We start from the raw sequence: 20,980 nt of genomic DNA on the forward strand, positions 1-20,980 counted from the left end.
GTGAGGCGTGGGCATCTTTTACTGCCACCAGAACTAAGTATTCGCATCAGATCACCAGGTCTCTCGGAGCGTCGAGTTGGCGATAGGATTACAAAATACCTTGCCGCATTTGGCTAATAAACAATCATGCGGACCAATCTGCCCCCGGCGTCTTTACCAAGCCTTCCGGAGGAGATGATTGATGTAATCATATCCTTCACTGATCGCGAAACACAACAGCAACTCCGCCTGTGTTCCAAGCAATTCGACCGCCTCACAACACCACGATATTTCCGCAAGTTTCGCTTTAGGCTCTCGCAGCTCAGTCTGGATGGGTTGATCAGTATAGCAAACCATCCAGAAATTGCCAAATACGTACAAGATCTGGAGTTCAACAGTCACCAGCTGCTCTGGTTCTTCGATCTCGACTCTTTCCTAAGAAAGCTTGATTTGCAACCTGGTAAGCATCGCCCATATTTCCCTGAAGACTTTCCTAATGGCCAAGTCAGGTCAACCTTGGCGCCCAATTCCGGGCCTTAAACACATACCCACCCAGGACTTCGACCGTTCACAACTCCACCAAATCTACGCCGCTTACGCTTCAGAGCGCGACACGCCGGCCGACTACGTCGAATGCATCCTTTCTCACCCTGAATCCAGCAACCCTCTCATCCCCCACACTTACCCCAACCTCCCCCATGCCTTCGCCTCCCTCCCCAACCTCCACACCATCACCGCCACCTTTGGCATGCCGCACCAACAATACCCGCCAACCTACGCTCACACCTGGCGCGGCCTTACCTTCACCCAGCCCGATCCAGACCCTCCCGGCGACCGTGACATCCAGAAAGCGATCGACCTCTCCTGCCTACTGCACGCACTAAGTCAAGCCGCCGCCAACCGACTCTCTCCCCTCCCCCTCCGTACCCTCATCCTCCCCATCATCGGCTATGCAATCTTCGGCCCCAGCTCTCTGCGCCGCCTCTGGGAAGACTATTCCATCACTTCACACGTCATGCCCGACCTCTGGACCACGGGGTCCGGCAACGGCGGCATACAGGCCACCACCGACGCCAACGGAATGGCAGAAGTTGCCATCTACAGCCCCCGGTTCCGCGCCATCACGGCCGTCTTCACGGGGCTGACGCGGCTGGACCTGCGCATCGACTGGACGGGCAGCAACGTCGGCGGCACGGCGCGCATGGTCTGGGGGCTGGCGGCGATGCTGGAGCGGGCGCGCGGGCTGGAAGAGCTGGCGCTGGCGGTGCAGCGCGACGTGGTGCCCAAGCTGTTCGGATGGCGGCAGTGGACGCCCGAGGCCGAGCGCGGGTGGAGGACCAAGGACGTGCTGCTGGTGCTGGTGGGCGGCGAGCACGAGTCTGACGTCGACGACGACAACAACACGTTGTTGGACTGGCCGAACACGGCGGCGGCGCCGGTGGACGTGCGCTGGCCGCGCTTGCGCAAGTTGACGCTCGGCGTGCAGACGACGCAGGACGGCTTGCTCGGCTTGCTGGGCCGCGTCGCGGGCTCTCTGCGCAGCCTGACGCTGTCGAACATGAGGTTCATGCCGCGGCTGGGCGATTGGGACGACGCGCTGCGGCAGATGAGGGGCTTGTTGGAGCTGGAACAGCTGGAGATGAACTGGCTCATGCATATACCGGACTTTTCCTCCGCGGAGTATAAGCGTGAAGCTATGCTCATGGCTAGAGATATTGAAGCTGGCTGCGTGGACGATGAAATGGCGGAGAAGCGGTACCGGATGACGTACCGGCATTATGAGGCGCAGGCGGTTGACTATGTTTTGAAGAGAAGCGAGATTGTGCCTGAACTAGACCAAGGGGCATTCTTTCGGGACCATCCTGAAGACTGCGACTGGTGCGAGGAGAGGATTTTAGAAAATAAATCCAGGTAAACCGTCGGGATATTGTGGAGTTAGTGGATACGGACGGTTTAATTGCGATGGCCAGAATGTAATATCAGTGATAGACAAATTGAGAAGGAAGCACGTCTTGATGAAACCGGGCAAGAAAAGACATGAAATATTCAATCAGAAGTAAACCTCGCTAGACGCCGGACTTCCTTGTCCAACTCCTAAACACCAATATCCTCCCTCAAATTCCCGTGGTATCGCTTTCGTCACAAAATTCCAGAAGTTATAAGAGCGCGCCCCGGATGGTACGTAAGGGAAGAAAGCAACACCGGTGGATGGCTCATATCATCGGACGCTTACATGCGATTCCAGATGTAGTCGGCATAGAAATACCGCGAGAACTGCGGATCAAATGTGACCAGGTGCACATCACCCTTGCTGGGATTGGTGATAGTAGCTTTGTTGTAGTTGCCAGTCGAAGGGTCGATCTCGGGCTTGATGCCCAGCATGCGGTAAACCCGGAGCTGAAGCCTACAATTCACACTATGTCAGTATCAGGAGGCTTTCTCGCCCATGAAGAGGGATGCGCTTACAAGATAGAGTCTTCATCGTTCATGTGTGCCCTTCTGACATCTCCGCCTTCAATACCCTGCGCGTCGACCTCTTCTAGCTCGGCCTTCAGACGCTCGAGCTCCGATGCCAGGCGTTCTTCCTCGATCTCCAGGTCAGAGACTTGCTTCGCGACCTTGAACTTCTCCGTGTCCAGGCGCAAGATCTCGGCGGCGTGCTCGGCCGGGTTGTGCGATTTGGTTGTAAGGTTGTGCTGGGACTGGAGGGAGCCCAGCTGCCGGGACAGCTGCTGCAGCTTGTCCTGTTCGACTTTGATCTGACTTTTGCGCTGGTTCTCGAGGTCATTGTAGGAGCTGGCACTGCGCGAGATCGCCGCCTTGTCGGGTGCGACATTGAAGTTCGAAACGCATTGGCCGATGATCTGTACGGAAACACTGCAGTTAGTTGGGATAAAGCGGACCCAAGATTGGAAGCGGCATACAACTGCGGGGTGCTCGTCAAGAAGCATGTTGGAGATTTCCGTGGGGCGTTGGCACTATTCGGGGTGGGTTGTGTGGATTGCGACGGGACCTGTGGGTGCGGGAGCGGAGGTTGTTTTTGGCGGAGTTGTCAGGCAAAGCTGCGGTGTTTTGGTTTTTACATTTGTGGGCTAGCGCGCTGCGCCACAGGCCGGGCGGTGAACATCGAGTGGCGCCGTACGTCAGTGGCAGGGTGGTCTCAAGGTCAAGCGCGCGATCGGGCGGCGGCAAGCGCTTCCTACGACTCACGAAACACCCGCAACCAAAGCAACACGCGCTTTCTCTCCCTAAGATCGTGACAATATGGCGCCTTCTCTGCCCTGTACGTCCCGTCGCTGCGCATGCTGCTACTCTGGGCGCGCAAGTAACCAGCCGCTGCTAACATGACCTTCGCAACAGATGCCGCCGATGCGGAGAGGTGAGACACCTCCGGAAGCCCGATGGCAATCCCGAAGTCAAGCGACATGCACTCTGACGACGTCCGACAGTCCGCTTAAGCCAGAGGAACTTCAGGTTCTCCGCTCCCAGTACGAGAAAGAGGGCGAATACGTAGGCATTCAGACCAAGTTCAACTACGCATGGGTACAACTCCATCTCCTTGGTGCGACTCTGGATTTACAGTTGCTCACTTTTCGCGCTCCAGGGCCTCATCAAATCCACGCAACGCAGCGAGCAACAAGAAGGCGTGCGCCTCCTCTCCGAGATCTTTCGCAACAGCCCCGAGCGCCGTCGCGAATGCCTTTACTACCTTGCGCTTGGCAACTACAAGCTCGGCAACTATGCCGAGGCCCGCCGTTACAACGAGCTGCTGCTCGACCTTGAGCCTGCCAATCTCCAGGCCGGCAGCTTGAAGACACTCATCGACGACCGCGTCGCGAAGGAGGGTCTGATGGGCGTTGCCATCGTGGGCGGCATCGCGGTGGCCGCAGGTGTAGTGGGAAGCTTGCTCATCAGGAGCTCGCGCAGGAGGTAATCTAACAGTAAATAAATGACATGGACATGAGACAGGCTGGATGGCACGGAGGATGTTTGGGCGGCGTTGGGTTGCTGATACACGATCTTCTGTAGCATAGGTAGCGCTTTGTTTGCAAGGCAACAAGTCTCACTCAGCGTGCCTGTCCCTTGTGGATTGCTCCGGAGGTTGCGGAGAAGGAAGTGGAAGAAAACAGAAGCAGGCCCCAACACGGAGCGAGATGAGTCAAGGCAGGCCAAGGCCGACGTGTCTCAAGTGCTATAACACAGGGATAGAGTGGGTTTGCCGCAACGTGGTTCCGCAGCTGCAAAGCACAGTTCGAAAGTTCGTGGACCCTTGGACTGTGGGCGCGACTCGTGCGTCGGTCGGAAAAGCTTGGCAACAGCGCGTCACAGCTGGTCGATTGCGTTTCCATCAAGCCCGCACCCTTTGGCAATCCAGCTTTCCCGCCCTCCGCTCTCGTCCGATGCCCCATCCTTAACCAGCTCCCTTTGCAGCTGCTCCCGTCGCCTGTACAGCATTCTCATCCCTCGCGCAACCTTGTGCCCGCGCCTTCCAGCTCACCTGGCCTCCCCGCAACGAGCACCCGACCCCGGCGTATGACATAACCCTGCCTGCTGCACACCCGCCGCCAATCCGAGACATCGCAGCTACATACCCCAAACTCCAGACCAGCCTCGCGCCGCCTCACATCCGCGTTCTCACCTGTGTCGCGCCCGTCTGCCATCTCCTCACCGCGCCTGGCCATCTTGGTCGCATTTCTGGCCCCGCAAAGTGCCCAAACCGCTGTCCTTTGTTGGCCTTGCCCGCGCATAAGTACATTGCCACCAGCACGCGCGTCACGGCTGTGACCCGGTCGCCATGAGCACCCCGCAGGCAAATCGCGAGATGGTCTTCTGCCATGAGTGCCAAAACGAGTGGTACCGGGACGAGCATGGTCTGACATGCCCTGATCCTGACTGTCATTCCGAGTTCACCGAAATTGTGAGTTATCAGCCGGCAGCTCTCCCCACGTTACTCTGCCCATGTACTTTAGCTCCCGGGGCGCATAATCACTCGCTGTTATGCGCAACGCCAATTGCCACAACCGCATTCTGTCCCAAAACATCCCCTGCTAACCGTGCGCGGTAGATTGAACCCGACCACGACCCCCGCGACGACCATCTGAACCTCGAGGACGACTCCGAGGACGAGCCTAATCCTTTTACGCACAATCCTTGGAACGCGCCAGACCCTGAAGAAGGCGTGCCCGATCCGATCCACGGTTTCCCGCCAGGAATCCGTCTACAGCGCAACGGTCCCAACAGTTACTCCATCACCGGCACCTGGTCAACGACTTTTGGAGGACCCCGGGGGCAGACTCATAATCACGGCGAATTTGGCGAGCCCAATGCCTTTGTAAACCCCTTGTTCCGTAATTTCGCCACTATGATGCAGGGAATTACTGGGGCTTCACAGCGACCGAATGAGCACGGTGAGGAGGGCCAGCCTGGTTCGTCAACGAGAGAAGAGACTAGGTCAGGTAGCGGTCCACACTACACCTACACGTCAACCGCAAGACTATTCCCACGGGACGCGAACAACCCGGGACCACATGTTGAGCCTACCGATAGCCTTCATGAGTAAGTTTTCAGATTCCGGCTACTTCTTTGACATCTTTATTTTCAGCAGCCTTACACTGGTGCTGCGTACTTGCAAACGGGACGGCCGGTCACCTGCACTATTTGCATCTTTTGGAGCTTTCGTCCTCTAGGGCTGAATGCCCCGTGGTCGCGAGACGTTTCTTAGCTTGCTATATGGCTAGTAGGCTTTCACTTGCATCTGCTAACTTAGCATAGGGTAATTGCCGGTATTCTAGGTGGTGGTGCGTTTGGTCCGCCTCCTTCCGCACGAGACCGTGGTCACGGTCCCGGATCACCCGGTGGCGAAGGCGGCATACCACCGAATCCGCTTGCAGCTCTATTTGCCTCTCTACTCAACCCACAACTTGCCGCCCATGGAGATGCAGTGTACAGCCAGGAAGCTCTTGATCGCGTTATCTCTCAGTTGATGGAGCAAAATGCTACAGGCAACGCCCCGGGACCGGCCTCTCAAGAGGCAATCGCAGCTCTACCGAAGAAGCGTGTCGATCGTAAAATGGTTGGCGCTGCTGACTCTCCGCCGGATTTTCCAGACAGCGAGCTTCACGGCGAGTGTAGTATTTGCATGGATGAGGTCCCGATCGGTGAAGAAGTAACAGAGCTTCCGTGCGGTCACTGGTTCCATGGTCAATGTATCGAGGCATGGCTGCGCGAGCACGATACCTGCCCGCATTGTAGGAAAGGTATCGAGAAGAAGGATAACCAGGGAAGTCAGCAAGGAGGACAAGGCCCCAGCGGCGGAGCCGCAGGTTCATCTGGATCTGGGTCTGGACCTGGAAGCGGCAATTCCGGTAATCCCCCGGGAAGCAACAATAACAACAATAACAGCGGTAGCGGTGGCTCATCAAACCTTCCCGATGATCAGTTCGTTCCTAACATGCCCGGCGGCCTGTACACGACGTCCTTTTATTCTATCGGCACCGCTCCTCGCTCCCGTACGCGCTCGCCCTTCGATTTCCCCCTCTTCGGCATCCCCCACTCCGCAACTTTCCCCCCGCCGCTCTTCCAAGATGCTTCGGACCAGCCGACCATGCGTCACCATCGCTACAGCCACCAGACAAATGAGCCATTCATGCGTATCTGGGAAGGTTCCTTTGACGATCACGACCGCGTCTTGCGCGGTAGCGGTCACACCTCGCATACGCACGTCACTGTCGTACGTCCTCGCCGGAGACACAGCTTTAGTCGGGCACTCAGCAACATGGGACACAGCATGGCTTTAGCAGCAGGTGGTGGAGGTAGTGGTGGTGGTGCTACATCGCACGGAGGTACAGAGAGGCCAGGAATCGGTGAGCGGCTAAGGAGTTTATTCCGCTCCTAAGAAGAAACAACACATGCAACAAAAAAAATAACTTTTAGACTCTTTGAGGGCGGTTTGTCTGACTTTTAAATCTTTTCTCGCCTCTTTTTAATAAAGTGGCCTAGGGAGGAGTTTTATAGTAAACTGCGTGCGCGCGCGGAAACAAAAACAACGAAACCCGGCAGAGAGCTCTCTTTAAAGTCGACCTCAGAGGTGCGAGCGAGCGGACCTCTTATTCCTTTCTCGAAATAGCAGCACCGGTGGATTTAGCGAAAGGAATTAAACCCATGCGGAGATAGAAAAATGGGCGCAGGCAGGTTGGGCTGGCTAGGTGGCTGACTGGTTGCGTGGTGAAGGTTGGGGGGGTTTCACGGCTGAAATGATGATTCTTTCTCTTCTCCTACCTATTGAACTTATTCCTATCGCCCGATGAACGAGAATGTTGCGTGTTGTGTGAGGAGAGATGGTATGGCGGCATTCGGTGACTTTTTTTCCCCTTGATACCTTTCGTTTGTACACTTTGACCTCTCTTCGGATTTACATTTTGCTTTTTTGGCGGTTTTCTCGATATTGTAAAGAAGAAAGCTTGGGATAGGGGGAAGTGTGTACCGGAGTAGATCAGGTTGCGGATTGATTGGTTGATTATTTATACAGATAATGGAAAGAACGCGGAGAGGGCTTCTGAGCTTTCGTATCTTGCTTTTTCGCTCCATCCTTCGTTTCTTCGGGTTTCCTGCTCTTCGGAATGATTTGACAGAGTGCAGTTCAGTCTGAGGAGGCATGGGAAAGGTAGAGCATCGCGCAAATGTCCAGGGAAACAAAAGGTGAAAGCACGAGCAGGGAGATACGAGGACACCGCAGTACACATATAATTGAGAACACAAGCCAGCCAAGATATGAGCAAGATACACAGACGCTGCTGTAAGGATAGGATTGGGGTAATTTGATTTGTGCTGGCCTTTTCCCTCTTCCACTCATGCCGTCGTGACATCTTCCCCCAATTTATTTTTTTCACGAAGGCCTACTCCAGTCGTCCAGCCCTCAATTCCTCTTGATCATATGATTTCCAGAGTGAAGATGAATACATATCGTTCCAACATATTTTCGTATTCCCGATATTATACTTTTTTCTATGACTGCTAAGTCTTCGTAAAGCAGGTTTATACAAGACTTCATCCATCCCCCTCCGCTCGTATCGCCGCCCCATAAAGGACGAAGAAAAAGTAGAATCATTCCCTTATATGCAATACCCATCCACGCTATGCTCGCCTCTCCCCAAAGTAGAGTAAAAAAAAACTCAAATGGTATCAAGAGAAATCGACAAAAAAAAAGGGGGGAAGGAAACCTCGACCCAACCCGCCCCAAAACTTTACACCCAAACACACCACCACCCCACACACAGCTCACGCAATCGACCTCCCAGAACTAAAAACCCTCACCAGCTCCTCTCCTTCCTGCGGACTCAAATACTCGTCGAGCAGCTGATGCGCCATATCCACGACCTCCTCCTCGATCCCCGCCTCCAGCACTCTCGCGCTGCCGAACCCCCCTACTCCCCCCACATCATCGCCCTCACCACCATCCTCCTCCTCCTCGCCGTCATCATCGACGTCACTAAACGCCAGCCGCGTCAGCGCAACCAAATGCGCATGGTTAGCGCCCTGCACAGCCTTGAGACGAGCCGGACGGTCGACGAGCTTGCGCGTGGCGGGGTCGGTGGCGAGGACGAAGGCGACGCGGGTGCCGACGTTGGCGATGGCAGCTAGCGTAGCGGCGAGCGGGGTGCGCGGCGCCGTCGCGTAGAGCGTCGCGACGGCGTCGTTGAGCAGCAGCAGCAGGCGGCCCAGGAAGTACTTGTGCGTGGCCAGCGCCGCGGCCGCGGCGGGTGAGTGCAGACAGGCCGCGAAGGTGTGCAGGAGCGTGAGGCGGAAGGACCACCGCGCGGGTTGTTGCGAGGGGACGAGGGATGGCGTGTCCTGGAGGAGGGACGTCAGGTGGTCGGTGACGGTGATGTCTTTGATGCGGTCGGAGGGCAGCTCCGCCGGGTCGAAGTCGGGGATGGGGCCGAAGGTTGTGGGGGTGATGCTTGTTGCGAGGAGCTGGACGGTGAGGGAGAGGGTGGAGAGGAGTGGGGATTTCAAGAGGGCTCTGATGAAGTCACGGGAGACGAGGGACCAGAACCGCGTCGTGGCTTCGGTGTCATGTATGCAGCTTCGAGAAACGGTAATCATGAGGCGAAGACACTCGTGGAGGTCGATGTGTTGCTTGAGTTCAGGATTGTCTAGGGATGTCCAGACAACGAGGCTTGCCGAAGACTGAACCAACGGCACGATCTCTTCGGCCAAAGACGCCGTCTTCTCAAGCGACTCGAAAGAGAGAACGAATTGTAGGGTGTCGAGGATGATATGCAAAGGGTGATACTGAGAAAATCAGCTCTAGATCTGGCAATAGTGTTGAAGTGTAGCTTACATAACTCTCCTGCGCACAGCGGTCCCATAACGATAAGAGAATTCTACAAAAGTGAATTGAGAAATCGCTTGATTCGTCGTGGTACAAAGATATCCCGTCATAAACGACAGAGGAGAGGAGACGATCGGGTAATGATGGGAAAGCAAATTCGGTAAACGCCTCAAAGGTTCTCACCCGCGAACCCGTCGGCCGATGGTTCATAAGCCTTTTGAGGAGCTACAAAATTAGCAGAGCTTCGGCCGTTGGAAAGAAATTCTCACCTTGAATTTCTTGTCAGTTTTGCTGACGTTCGCAAGAAGATCATCTTCAGGTTCAACATCCTGCATTGCAACAAGTCCATCATCTTCCGGCACTTGGGGCGGCTGCGGCTCCGCGAGCGGGAGGGGCTTGGCCGGACTTGCTTCAAGAGCATTTCGTTTCCGTTTCGCGCCTTGTTTGGGAGTTCCATTTCTTGACTTGTCCCGCGATTTGCTGGGGGACACCTCCATGACACCGCCATCATCGAAACCATCTCCGAACTCAGCTCTCCGGGTCCTCTTAGGCGTAGTTTCCTGGGCCTTTCTAGCATTGCCATTGACAGTACCATCTTTCAGATTCCGCCGAGACTTTGGCTTGCCGGTCTCCGTCTTGAAGTCCTGCTCTAGGAATTTGTACTCGCTCTTGGTCTTGTCGAGTTCCCGCTTCAGCGCTGCGATCTGTGCCTCGAGAGCGGCGGCCCTTTCGGTGTTGGCCTTTTTCTTGGAAGCGAGCGCGTTCATGTGTTCCTTGTCTGCCTTCTGTAGCTTCATGCGCAAAATGGAAGCCTCGCCGGCCTTCCTCTGAACCTGAGCCAGAGCTTCATTCTTCGCGCGAGTGGCATTGTCGATCTCATTTCGAAGCTGCGACCGTCAGCAATGGATTCCCACAAATGCGCGATTCTGTTATACCTCGTCAATCTTGGTTCTCAATTCCTCTATGCTGGCGTCGGCACAGTCGTCGGCGGCGAGTGACTGTTGTACAGAGGGCGCAGCAAGGTCGTAGTTGCTGTTCCTTGCATGTCTGTTTAGACGATGCTCGTAGAGGGGCTCGCGACGGTCGGCGGCCAGGTCCTGGGCGGTCCGTCGCGTGATGGCATTGTTGCGGACAGTATTTCCTCCGAAGCGCTGGGGCGGGCCGGTGACGTTAGTTTGGGGCAATTTGGCGAGAAGAGGCTGGCCGTCCAGCTGTATGTCGTTGGCGTCAGGAAAGTCATATTCGGATGGCGGCGGATCTGCCTGTGGCGGGGCTTGGTGCTCATACGCATCCGCGGCAGACGGCGCATTGGAGAGACGGCGTTGCTGGGTCGAGGCATAGGCCTGGGTTTCTATCTCGCGGACAGCTTCCTCGGGCAGGTCGTCGAGGTCGTCGGCGGAGCCGAAGTCGTCGTCGTCGAGGGCCATGCCATTGACGGGTGCGGACGAGTAGCGGCGCAGGTAATTGAGGCGGCGCGTCGCGGAGATGATAGGCGGCCGGGGTTCAGGCGTCGGGCGGCGGCGTTCACATGTGGGCCTCGCTGCCAGGTGCTTTGCAGCCTTGGCGCGTCGTTGACGTAGATCAGCAGCCTCCGCAGCGCTCCCTCATTCCCTCACCTCGCCATCCGCCCTCAAAGCCTATATCGCTCGCCAGAGCCCCGCGCCCAGTCGCTCGTCATCCAGACGCGCGCTGCAAATCACCTACCTTCGCCTTTGCTAGCGACCGCTCCGCCCTGCTCCGTGCTCCGCCCAAGCGCGAAAACGTTGAGGAGCGCGCCAGCTCCCATTTCTGCCTGCCAGCCCCCATTCGACGCGGATTTATACCGTCAGAAGCTTGCGAAAGAGCTGGGGCAAATCCGTGGTTGTTAGCACCGCCGTGAACCCGTCGCAACCATGACAAAGCCGAGGAAGGACGTCAAGTTCCAACACCGCGGCAGCGGCAGCAGCGGCAAGGGCAGGAGAATGTCCATGTCTGAGCTCAGCGAGCCGCACTCCGAGCCCGGCAGCCCTACGAGGAATGGCGCTGTCGCGAAGCCAGAGGTGGGTGTACCGCCATGCGCTGTAAGATACCGGCGGCTAACAGGCAACAGGAACCGCCCAAGTCGGACTACGAGAAGAAGAAGGAAACCTTCATTACCCGTACTATCTGGACGCTGGTCATGATCGCCGCCTTTTTCTGGGCCATGTTCGCCGGACACATCTACATCATCATAATCGTAACTGCGGTCCAGATAATTTCCTTCAAGGAGGTCATCGCCATTTCCAACGTACCTAGCCGCGCCCGGAGCTTGAGGTTTACGAAGAGCTTGAACTGGTATTTCTTGGGTACGACAATGTACTTCCTGTACGGAGAGAGCGTCATTTACTACTTCAAGCACATTATCCTCGTCGACAAGATCCTCCTCCCGTTTGCTACCCACCACCGCTTTATCAGCTTTATGCTCTACGTCACTGGTAAGTACCACGAGCGCTCAGTCTGCCGGAATAATTCGCTGACATTCTTCTAGGCTTCGTGTTCTTTGTCGGATCGCTCCAGAAGGGACACTACAAGTTCCAGTTTACTCAGTTCGCCTGGACTCACATGGCGTTGTATCTCATTGTTGTTCAAGCGCACTTCATCATGAACAACATCTTCGAGGGCATGATCTGGTTCTTCCTGCCAGTTTCCCTGGTCATCACGAACGACATCTTTGCCTACATCTGCGGTATCACCTTCGGCCGAACCCAGCTCATCAAGATCTCGCCCAAGAAGACGGTTGAAGGCTTCCTGGGCGCATGGGTTTTCACCATCCTGTTTGGCGTGCTCCTGACGAACATCCTGATGCGCTACAAGTACTTTATCTGCCCCGTCAATGTAAGTCCTCATCTTCTCGCCTCTTTAATCTCGGCCAACAAAGAAACAGGACCTCGGAGCAAACATCTTCACCGGTCTGGAGTGTGAAGTTAACCCTGTTTTTATCCCCCGCACCTACCGCCTCCCTTTTATACCTCCCAACTGGACCCATCTCCCTACCAAGGTCACCGTCGCGCCTATGCAGTTCCACATTCTCGTTTTCGCGACCTTCGCTTCCCTTATCGCTCCATTCGGCGGCTTCTTCGCGTCGGGCCTGAAGCGCACGTTCAAGATCAAGGACTTTGGCGATTCGATTCCTGGACACGGTGGCATGACGGATCGCATGGACTGCCAGTTCATCATGGGTTTCTTCGCCTTCATGTACTACTCGAGCTTCATCGCCGTGTACAAGGCGAGCGTCGGCGGTGTCATCGAGCAGGCCATTACGGGGCTCACTCCGGAGCAACAGATGGAAGTGGTGAAGGGCCTGAGCAAGCATCTTGTGAACCAGGGTGTTATTCCCTCTGCCGTAAGTCTTATGCGAGTCGCCTTCCCAACAAGCGCCTTATCTAATCATCAACCCAGGTTCTCGAGTATCTTTCGGATGAGCTCAAGCGGAGATGAATTGAGGTTTGATCGAAGGATCAGCTCTTTCTTTCTACTAAGCTTTTTTGCACCACGTCGCGACCCGCGTATCCGAGACGCTAATATCTCTGGGGTCCCCAGTGCCCTTGCTTCAGCAACGGCCGTGCGCAGCCCTTTTTGTGTGTAATCATACTTAGCTCTTTCCTCTTCTCCTTTGGCCGATGATGTTGAAGTCGGGGTTGGCTGTCTTGGCGACTACAACCCCTCATCTACCTCCACCTATCACAAACCGAGCGTTTTTTCCGATCCCACTGCAGCTGCAAAGGCACAATATTCTTAGGTGCTATTGTGTCTACGAGACACATGATTTGAGGCGTTGTAATTTGATGCGTACAAGCATGTCTCAGTGGGCATGACGCCGCAACAAAAGCAGCGAAGCGTGGAAGTAGTAGAAGGACGGCAGCCTTTGACTGAGTGGATGGACGAAGAGCCCGATTGAGGGTGGAAGCTTCCATAGGGAAAGTGCTGTTTAGAACAATCCAATACCCATTTCTTTCTCGAAAGTGCCTATACTCTTTGAACTCAAAATTTTTTTTCAGGCCCTGAGTGACGTAAGGTCAAGGAACAGGGTCCTGTCCGCGCTCGGTGTTTGAGGCGGCGCCAGCGCGAAGCGAAGCATAGCGGATCTCCGCATGACGACAGATGGTTAAGCTTATCCAGACCACATAAGGAGAGACTCAAAAGCATTGGTCTTTCGGCTGTTCCTTCCTAGAATCGGTCAACTAGAATACTCGCGTTCGAAGACGCGATAGTTGCCAAGATGGGCGTAAGGTGTTTTTTCAGCGGCACGAAAGCGGCGGTGATCAAAGTCGAGCCTTCCTAATTGGTGTGGAAAGCTCTTGTGCGCTCCATTTAGGGAACCCGACCTGTTTATCCTGGTTGTTTGCTTCTTTTCTACGCTGCGGTCGACGCGCGCGACTATCCACCGTCGCCGTCATGTGGCATTCCAAGTCATCATTGCCCGGTTATAGCGCCGTCCGCTACGCCTTCAAGGGCATTCGCGATAGCGGCCTCCACGAATGCGCGAGGCGCAGCATGAGAATCGTTCTTGATACCGCCGGTGGGTGAGGCAGCGCGAATGCACCGGAAACAAGCGGGTTGAGCACGTACGTTTCTTTCTCTACTCGCCTCACCTGAGCAATGCTGACAGCCACGGAAGACTGTGTCAAACTCGAGACTACCTCAGTTTAGTTTTGGGCTAGAACGTTCTTCTTGTTCTCGCCTTCCTTCAGCTTCTCTCAGGCAGCGCCTTCTTGGATTGAGCAAGTATGGGTTCTACACTACAATCTCGTCGGCGCCATGCGCTGCGTTTGAACGTGTCGATTACATGGACAGGGCGAAAATATCACGATTAGCTCGCAAATCGACGGTAAGGACAATATGGGCGCAGGTGAGGGTGAGGCGGACGCGCAAACTGTAAGTGAAGGCAGCCCACCTGGGGCTCGACGTCATTCACCATGAAACACAGCCAGCCACTAGCAACAATAGCGGTCGTGTCGGCGGCCTGCTGCCTGCTACTATTGTTCCTTTCACTGCTATTCATGACGGCGCTACTGTGCGCGCGAACAGTTCTACATCATTTCCTGTCTATTCGTCCACCGACCGCACCCTTCCAGCCGACACTCCGCCTTCATCCTCCAAGCGCCGTCTTTTCGGCCAAACCCTGACCATCTCACTCCAAGCTAACTCAGCTGCGATCGCAAACATGTCGCCTGGATCGGGCGGCGCTGGCACTCCCGCCACTCCTCGCAAATCAACGTCGTCTCGCCTCGCTGGCTCCACTGCTACCTCCATGGACACCGATACATCCAAGAAGCGCTCGCCTACGAGCAAGAAGACGCCTCGCGCGAAGCCCCGCCAAGCTACCTCTCGCGATAAGTCTGCGACCGGATCCTCTCCTGCCAGCTCTGCCATTAAGAAGCGCGAGCGTTCTCGCCGCAAGCCCGCGCCCAAGCCCGTCACTCCGCCCAAGAAGAAGGTCCGCGTCTTGAAGTACTACATCTGGGCCCCCAAGAGCCCCAGGGCTAACACCGAGTTACCCGAGCAGCACGATGGGGCCTTCGGCGCCGTCTTCAACCCATACGGACTCAAGCAGCCGAAGTTCCGTCTGCCAGAGTACTCTTCTCTCGGCCACAGCACTTCGAAGACAAGCTCCGTGAGCGGTCTGCAGCAAGCCTCTGCTTATCAAGCCGCACCTTCTGCCAGCCGTCGCCGTTACTCTTCTAGTCCTCTTTTCATGGAGCGCGAGAAGCCCATGGTCATCAAGAAGAGTAAGGCTAATGGTGGCGTTAAGACCATCAAGAGCGCCTCCAAGACCAAAGCGAGAGCCGCAAGTGCTTCTCCTCCTAAGACTACCAAGAAGGCGCGCGATGCTACTACCTATCCCGCCGCCAACGGTTCCGCCGGAAGCTCCGCCAACAAAGCTATCCGCAGACACGCCGGTGGTTCCAAGAACACCACCTACATGGAGAACTTCGCTCGCTCCAGAGCCAGCGCCACTACTCAGGACACTGCTACCGCCGCCAACGGCCACAAGAAGCGCCGCCCTTCCATCTCCACCAAGCGCGGTCGCTCTGTTTCCGCATCCAGGGCTTCTGCTCAGGACGACAGCTCTCAGTTCAGGACCAGCGTCCCCTCCACTCCTCCTCCTCGTCGCAAGCAGCGCGCCGCCATCGCGCCCATGACGACTTCGGCGGCGACCATCAAGGCCTACTACAACTCCGCAACGCCGGCCAAGAGGTCCGCCAGCCGTTCTCGTTCTCGTTCCCGTTCCCGTTCCCGTTCTCGTGCGCGTTCTGCTTCGGGTTCGGCCTCCTCGACGGCGGCCAAGACTACTCAGGACGACGACGACGATGGCGAGGAGGAGGAGCAGCGTCCGAAGAAGAAGCTCAAGAAGGATACCGACACGCGCACCACGACCAAGGCTAATAATAAGCGCAAGGCTGACAGTAGCACCTCTAACGTGCCTCGTCGCAACACTTTCATGTACAGCAGCACTCCGACCCAGAGTGACGACGGAGCAAATGGAGCGGAGCCTCCTAAGAAGAAGCTCAAGAAGAAGATCGACACGCGCACGACCAAGGCTAAGCGCAAAGCTGGCGGCGGCGGCAGCAGCAGCACCTCTAACTTGCCTAACAAGTTCATGTACAGCAGCACTCCGACGCAGAGTGACGATGGAGGAAGTGGAGCGAAAGATTCGGTTGTGGGAGGAGACACGCCGCAGAGCAAGAAGCGCGTCAGGAAGAACGGCGTTGCCGGCGGCGTTAATGGCCGTAGGGGTGCTGCACGTTCGGCTTCTCCAAATGCCCGCGGCAAGCTGGGCGAAGAGGACGAGGCCAGCCGCAGTGCTGCTCCTGTCGCCGGTTATGATGGTGCCGATGACGATATTGACGATTGTGAGAAGTGGCTTGACATCTTGGCCTCCTTGTAGCCCACCACTGTTCAAGGTTGAACAACATGGTTGGATTCTCGCCTTGCCCCTGCCTTCCTGGTCAGTTGAGGCACAACTATGCTTCGACGCACTGATGGAGGGCAAGAAAGGATCATCGGAGAGGCCTGGCACGGTTGCTGCTGGGCTTAACTTTTTCAAGTTTCGACTCGTCATCTTCTGTCGAGATTTTCTTCTTTTTTTGTTTTCTGTGTTCTAAAGGATGAGTGGTCTTTCAGTCAGGTCATGGACACTTCAGGTCTTCTGGCATTCGGAAGGCGCATTGGGACACGATACCCCCGGGGATTCTATTGCTTTACAGCCATTCTTGAAAAATGTATTCTCAGAGAGAGGGGCTCTCTGCTACTGCTGGCCAGGGATTCGACGCCTCCGAACACATGTATCCCTAGGCTATTGGTAGATTAGAAATCAGGTAGAAAATTCAAAGACGGTGTTTCTTTACAAGTGTTGGACTGGTGTGTCTCGTGGGTGAGTACTGTCAGCGGCTCGCATTTCCAGGGTAGGAATGGTGCATTTACTGGGTGCAAAGCTATGGTGTGGAATATGTGTATGCTCCCGCAGATGATCAATTGACAAGACGTCTTGGAGGATAAATTAAGATCATCCCACAGAGAGTTTAATGGCGCAGGTGTTTATTAAAATCCCGCGTACTCAGCGCTAACAGGTACCAAAAGCTGAAACATGGTCCCCCGCACTACTGTAGTAAGCATCCTATCGAGGGGCACAAGTACCATCGATGCGGACGAACTCGAGTCCTTCAGTTGAAACACCGAGGCAAAGTGATTGGTCGGAGCTTCCTCCAGGAACAGGAACAGTCGATCTCGTCGATCCAGGTTCATTCCCCCAAGCAAATTCCGCTGCATTTCCGCACCTTGGCGGAGTCCAGGCACCAGCGTGAGACGGGTGGGGTACATCATCGCTGGGAAGAAGTGACATTCGATTTTCGTACCAACACGGCAGGCCATGCTCATCAGGAGGGTCGATCTGGCTGACTGCCATGCCAGGATCAATGCTGCATCTCTCGGCGCTGTTTGTGGGGTAGTGCGCAACGTTATTGGAAGACGGGAGATGGCTTGCATGCGGAATAGCCTTATGCCCTGCTTTAAGCAAACCTTCCTTTTTTAGACGTCGCGAAGTTTGATCCCCGCAACATACATGTAGACACACTTCAAGTTTCCACTTCACAGCGCCGACAGAAGTGTGTCGAACTGCTATCTCTGCCTATTCTCAAGTGCCGCCGGCGTTTTGGAAAAATTTTCTCTACTTAGTGTGCGGTGTAAGCGCCGGTAAGCAGTCCACAGGAAGGTCAAGGGCTGATAGTGAATCCACGGATACGGCTGGAAGTGGCACTAGACAGGTCCACTTAAAATATTCCCGTGCGAGTCTGGACTGGAGTTGGACGCATCGGGAAGTCCTGCGGTGGAGCCGAAAGGCGGACATTGAGACATAAACACAGCATTGACTAAGAAGCTTGTATTACTGCTCCATGTCGGCCACGTGAGCAAGAGCCAAGTATGAGCCAAGTATGCAGGGCGCGATGAGCAGAGCAGAGCCAAAAATAAGCGCAACTTGGCAGCGGGGCCGCCGACGTACGCGGCGACGGTAGAGGCGCGCGGCTCCTCGGAGGCTCGCCCACTGCCAGCGTGGGGCCGGTAGGTAGTTCGCAGGTTGGACTAAAATGGTTCGCAGGTAATGACGCAACGTCAACCAATGCGGGGCAGCAGCACCACCCGAGCCAAGCAAACCACTACATGTCTCTGTCCAATGCGCTGCGGCGGGACCCCAACAGAGCATGCACCTTGTCCTAGCCGCAGACAACACCGCTCACTCCACCACCCCAAACGGCATCGTGGACGATACCTCTTTCCTCGGTACCCCTACGCCTTCGTACGAGTATCGCGACTGCGCCACTTCTCCCGCAGCAGTAAGCGCGACTTTTCCACGGGCCGGCAGTCTCGTCCTCGTGATACACCCGTGCCGTGCGGGCTTGGCATCAGCCATGTTGTGCTCTCCATCACGGCACTGCATCAATTGATGTTTTACGACAGCATTACACAGCTATAAAGATGGCCGTCGACCCAGCATGTTTGGTGTCACTCATCAGCACAGGCTCGCTTTCTAGAGCTTGCCTTTCTTCGTTTCCTTGAGGCCAAGATGCACGGGTTCATCTCCTCCATCACCGGCTTAGCCGCCGGCGCTGCCCTTGTTGGACATGCTGCAGGCATCAACCTGAATGTTCATACGAGCGGTGGCAATGCCACGTCCCCGTTCATGTATGGGTTCATGTTTGAGGTAAGCCTTGCTCGAGCACTCTCCCTATACAAAGCACTGACGGTTCGCTCAGGACATCAACCATTCTGGTGACGGCGGCATTACTGGCCAGCTCCTCCGCAACAACGGCTTCCAGGGCGACGATCAAACCCTGACGGCCTATGGTGCTGTTGGAGATACGACCCTGTCGGTCGACTCGGGCAATCCGCTGACTTCTGCCATTCCGCACTCACTTGCCGTTGCAGTGCCGGACGGCTCGTCTGGCCAGGTCGGCTTCAGCAACGAGGGCTACTGGGGTATCCTCGTCAACGCCGACGTGTACTTCAGCTCCTTCTTCATCAAGGGAGACTACTCCGGCCAAGTGACGATTAAGCTCGTGGGCAAGGACAGCGGCACCGAGTATGCCAGCCACTCGATCGACGTCTCCAGCAACGGCGGCGCCTACACTTACTATCAGTGCAACTTCCCGGTCAAGCAGGCTCCTGACGGCAACAACCTCTGGACTCTGACGTTCGATGGCGGCAAGACTGCCGGCTCGACCCTCCACTTCGACCTCGTCACGCTCTACCCCACCACTTTCCACAACAGGCCCAATGGCTTGCAGCCTGCCATTGCTAATGTTCTGGACGATATGGGTGGTACCTTCTTGCGCTTCCCCGGTGGCAACAACTTGTAAGTCGAGTGTCCGGAACTTGAGAAGTCTCTACTAACATGTACATCAGGGAAGGTGTTAGCCCCGAGAACCGCTGGAAGTGGAACGAGACACTTGGGCCGCTTCAGAACCGTCCGGGCCGTCAGGGTACGCATCTCCCTTCTGATTCTCAATCGCATGTGCTAACATTGATCAGGTACCTGGACTTACCCGAACACGGACGCGCTTGGTAAGTAACCCCCGTGACTCTTCTCGGACTTGGCTGACTCCCCTGATAGGTCTGGTCGAGTACTTCGAGTGGTGCATCGACATGAAGCTCACGCCCGTCCTGGGTGTCTGGGCTGGCTTCGCTCTCGGCTCCGGCGGCAACACGCCCATCACCGGCAACGCCCTGACTCCGTACGTCAACGACGTCATGGACGAGCTCGAGTTCATCCTCGGCGACCAGTCGACGCAGTACGGCGCCCTCCGCGCCTCGCTCGGCTACCCGGAGCCCTTCACGCTGCAGCACGTCGAAATCGGCAACGAAGACAACCTCGGCGGCGGCTGCGACTCGTACCCGGAGCGCTTCAACGCCTTCCACCAGGCCATCACGGCCGCCTACCCGTCCATCACCATCATCGCCTCCACCGCCGACCCGAACTGCCTGCCCGCCACCCTGCCCGCGGGCACGTGGGCCGACTACCACAACTACGCCGACGCGCCGGACCTGGTCAGCAACTTCTCGCAATTCGACCAGGCCGACCGCAGCATCCCCATCTTCGTCGGCGAGTTCTCGACCACGTACACCACGCAGACCGAAGAGGACTCGGCCGACCGCGACCACTACCCGTACATGGGCGGCAGCGTCGCCGAGGCCGTCTACATGCTCGGCTTCGAGCGCAACGCCGACGTCATCAAGATGGGCGCCTACGCCCCCTTGCTCCAGCTGTACAACGCCTCGCAGTGGACGCCCAACCTGATCCCCTTCACGCAGAACCCCGGCGGCGTCGTCCGCACGACGTCTTACTACGTCCAGCAGCTCTTCGCCAAGCACTGGGGCAGCACCACGCGCGCCGTCGACGCCGACACGGGCTTCGGGCCCTTGTACTGGGCCGCGTCCGCGAATGAGGGGCAGACGTTCCTGAAGATCGCCAACTACGGCAACGCCGCTCAAACCGTCACGGCCCGCGTCGAGGGCGCCACCTCCGCCACCCTCATCACCCTCTCCGGCGCCGAGGACGCCCAGAACACCATCGAGGACGGCGAGAACGTCGTCCCCGTCACGACTACGCCGTCGTCTGACGGCAACGGCGGCTTCGAGCTGCAGATTCCCGCGTGGTGCGTCGCCGTCCTCGTCGTCAATGGCGGCAGCGAAGCCAGCGGCGGCGACACCACGAGCACCAGCACGGTTGTTGGTACTGAAACCGCAGCCTCGGGCCAGAACCAGGTCGTCACCCTCACCAGCACCGCCACCGGCGCTGCCGGCACTGTGACGCTGACCAGCCTGGCCACCGAGGAGGCCGAGGTCGAGACGCTGACCAGGACTGCGACGCGCACGTCGACCATCACGGCTGGTGCTGGCAGTGGTGCCGCGCCGACGGTTGTGAGTCAGGAGTCCGTCGTCACGCTTGTCAGCACGTCGACGAGGACGGGCCCGCCGACGAATAGGCCGACTGTCAGCGGGACGCGTGGGTGGTGGTTCAAGGAAGGTGGTGGGCCGCCGGGCCGCAGGGTGAGGAATGAGGGGAGTGGGTGGTTTGGGTGGTGGAAGAATAAGAAGGACTGAGTGGGGAACTGATCGGCACTGAGTGGTCGGTGAATTGTATGTCGAGGCCTC

General features: G+C 56.5%; 8 protein-coding genes across 8 annotated transcripts; 6 read left to right on the forward strand and 2 right to left on the reverse strand.

Moving 5' to 3' along the window:
- Window positions 1-174: 174 nt before the first annotated feature.
- Window positions 175-1,894, forward strand: LTHEOB_3442 (Chromatin modification-related protein eaf7; the record flags this gene model as incomplete). The annotated part of the gene is made up of 2 exons (XM_035512366.1): window positions 175-439; window positions 489-1,894. The coding sequence occupies 2 exons, from the start codon at window positions 175-177 to the stop codon at window positions 1,892-1,894; spliced, it is 1,671 nt and encodes a 556-aa protein (XP_035362530.1).
- Window positions 1,895-2,208: 314 nt separating this feature from the next.
- On the reverse strand, window positions 2,209-2,930 carry LTHEOB_3443 (Kinetochore-Ndc80 subunit Spc24; the record flags this gene model as incomplete). The annotated part of the gene is made up of 3 exons (XM_035512367.1): window positions 2,209-2,383; window positions 2,446-2,843; window positions 2,904-2,930. The coding sequence occupies 3 exons, from the start codon at window positions 2,928-2,930 to the stop codon at window positions 2,209-2,211; spliced, it is 600 nt and encodes a 199-aa protein (XP_035362531.1).
- A 313-nt stretch (window positions 2,931-3,243) lies between these two features.
- On the forward strand, window positions 3,244-3,913 carry LTHEOB_3444 (Mitochondrial membrane fission protein; the record flags this gene model as incomplete). The annotated part of the gene is made up of 4 exons (XM_035512368.1): window positions 3,244-3,262; window positions 3,340-3,358; window positions 3,429-3,522; window positions 3,584-3,913. The coding sequence occupies 4 exons, from the start codon at window positions 3,244-3,246 to the stop codon at window positions 3,911-3,913; spliced, it is 462 nt and encodes a 153-aa protein (XP_035362532.1).
- Window positions 3,914-4,774: 861 nt separating this feature from the next.
- On the forward strand, window positions 4,775-6,795 carry LTHEOB_3445 (Zinc finger RING-type protein; the record flags this gene model as incomplete). Its single annotated transcript, XM_035512369.1, has 4 exons — window positions 4,775-4,897; window positions 5,045-5,535; window positions 5,752-6,709; window positions 6,766-6,795. 4 exons carry the CDS (start codon window positions 4,775-4,777, stop codon window positions 6,793-6,795), a joined length of 1,602 nt encoding a protein of 533 aa, XP_035362533.1.
- A 1,461-nt stretch (window positions 6,796-8,256) lies between these two features.
- LTHEOB_3446 (DNA repair protein) lies at window positions 8,257-10,740 on the reverse strand (the record flags this gene model as incomplete). The annotated part of the gene is made up of 3 exons (XM_035512370.1): window positions 8,257-9,273; window positions 9,583-10,200; window positions 10,249-10,740. The coding sequence occupies 3 exons, from the start codon at window positions 10,738-10,740 to the stop codon at window positions 8,257-8,259; spliced, it is 2,127 nt and encodes a 708-aa protein (XP_035362534.1).
- A 465-nt stretch (window positions 10,741-11,205) lies between these two features.
- LTHEOB_3447 (Phosphatidate cytidylyltransferase) lies at window positions 11,206-12,769 on the forward strand (the record flags this gene model as incomplete). Its single annotated transcript, XM_035512371.1, has 5 exons — window positions 11,206-11,352; window positions 11,403-11,766; window positions 11,820-12,166; window positions 12,216-12,674; window positions 12,731-12,769. The coding sequence occupies 5 exons, from the start codon at window positions 11,206-11,208 to the stop codon at window positions 12,767-12,769; spliced, it is 1,356 nt and encodes a 451-aa protein (XP_035362535.1).
- A 957-nt stretch (window positions 12,770-13,726) lies between these two features.
- On the forward strand, window positions 13,727-16,220 carry LTHEOB_3448 (Alpha/beta fold family hydrolase; the record flags this gene model as incomplete). Its single annotated transcript, XM_035512372.1, has 3 exons — window positions 13,727-13,850; window positions 14,181-14,206; window positions 14,259-16,220. The coding sequence occupies 3 exons, from the start codon at window positions 13,727-13,729 to the stop codon at window positions 16,218-16,220; spliced, it is 2,112 nt and encodes a 703-aa protein (XP_035362536.1).
- Window positions 16,221-18,030: 1,810 nt separating this feature from the next.
- Window positions 18,031-20,929, forward strand: LTHEOB_3449 (Alpha-n-arabinofuranosidase a; the record flags this gene model as incomplete). The annotated part of the gene is made up of 6 exons (XM_035512373.1): window positions 18,031-18,162; window positions 18,348-18,530; window positions 18,583-19,181; window positions 19,232-19,308; window positions 19,358-19,390; window positions 19,440-20,929. The coding sequence occupies 6 exons, from the start codon at window positions 18,031-18,033 to the stop codon at window positions 20,927-20,929; spliced, it is 2,514 nt and encodes an 837-aa protein (XP_035362537.1).
- Between the last annotated feature and the right edge of the window lie 51 nt (window positions 20,930-20,980).

Source organism: Lasiodiplodia theobromae, assembly GCF_012971845.1.
Source record: "Lasiodiplodia theobromae strain AM2As chromosome Unknown scaffold_9, whole genome shotgun sequence".
In the NCBI taxonomy this organism is placed as follows: domain Eukaryota; kingdom Fungi; phylum Ascomycota; class Dothideomycetes; order Botryosphaeriales; family Botryosphaeriaceae; genus Lasiodiplodia; species Lasiodiplodia theobromae.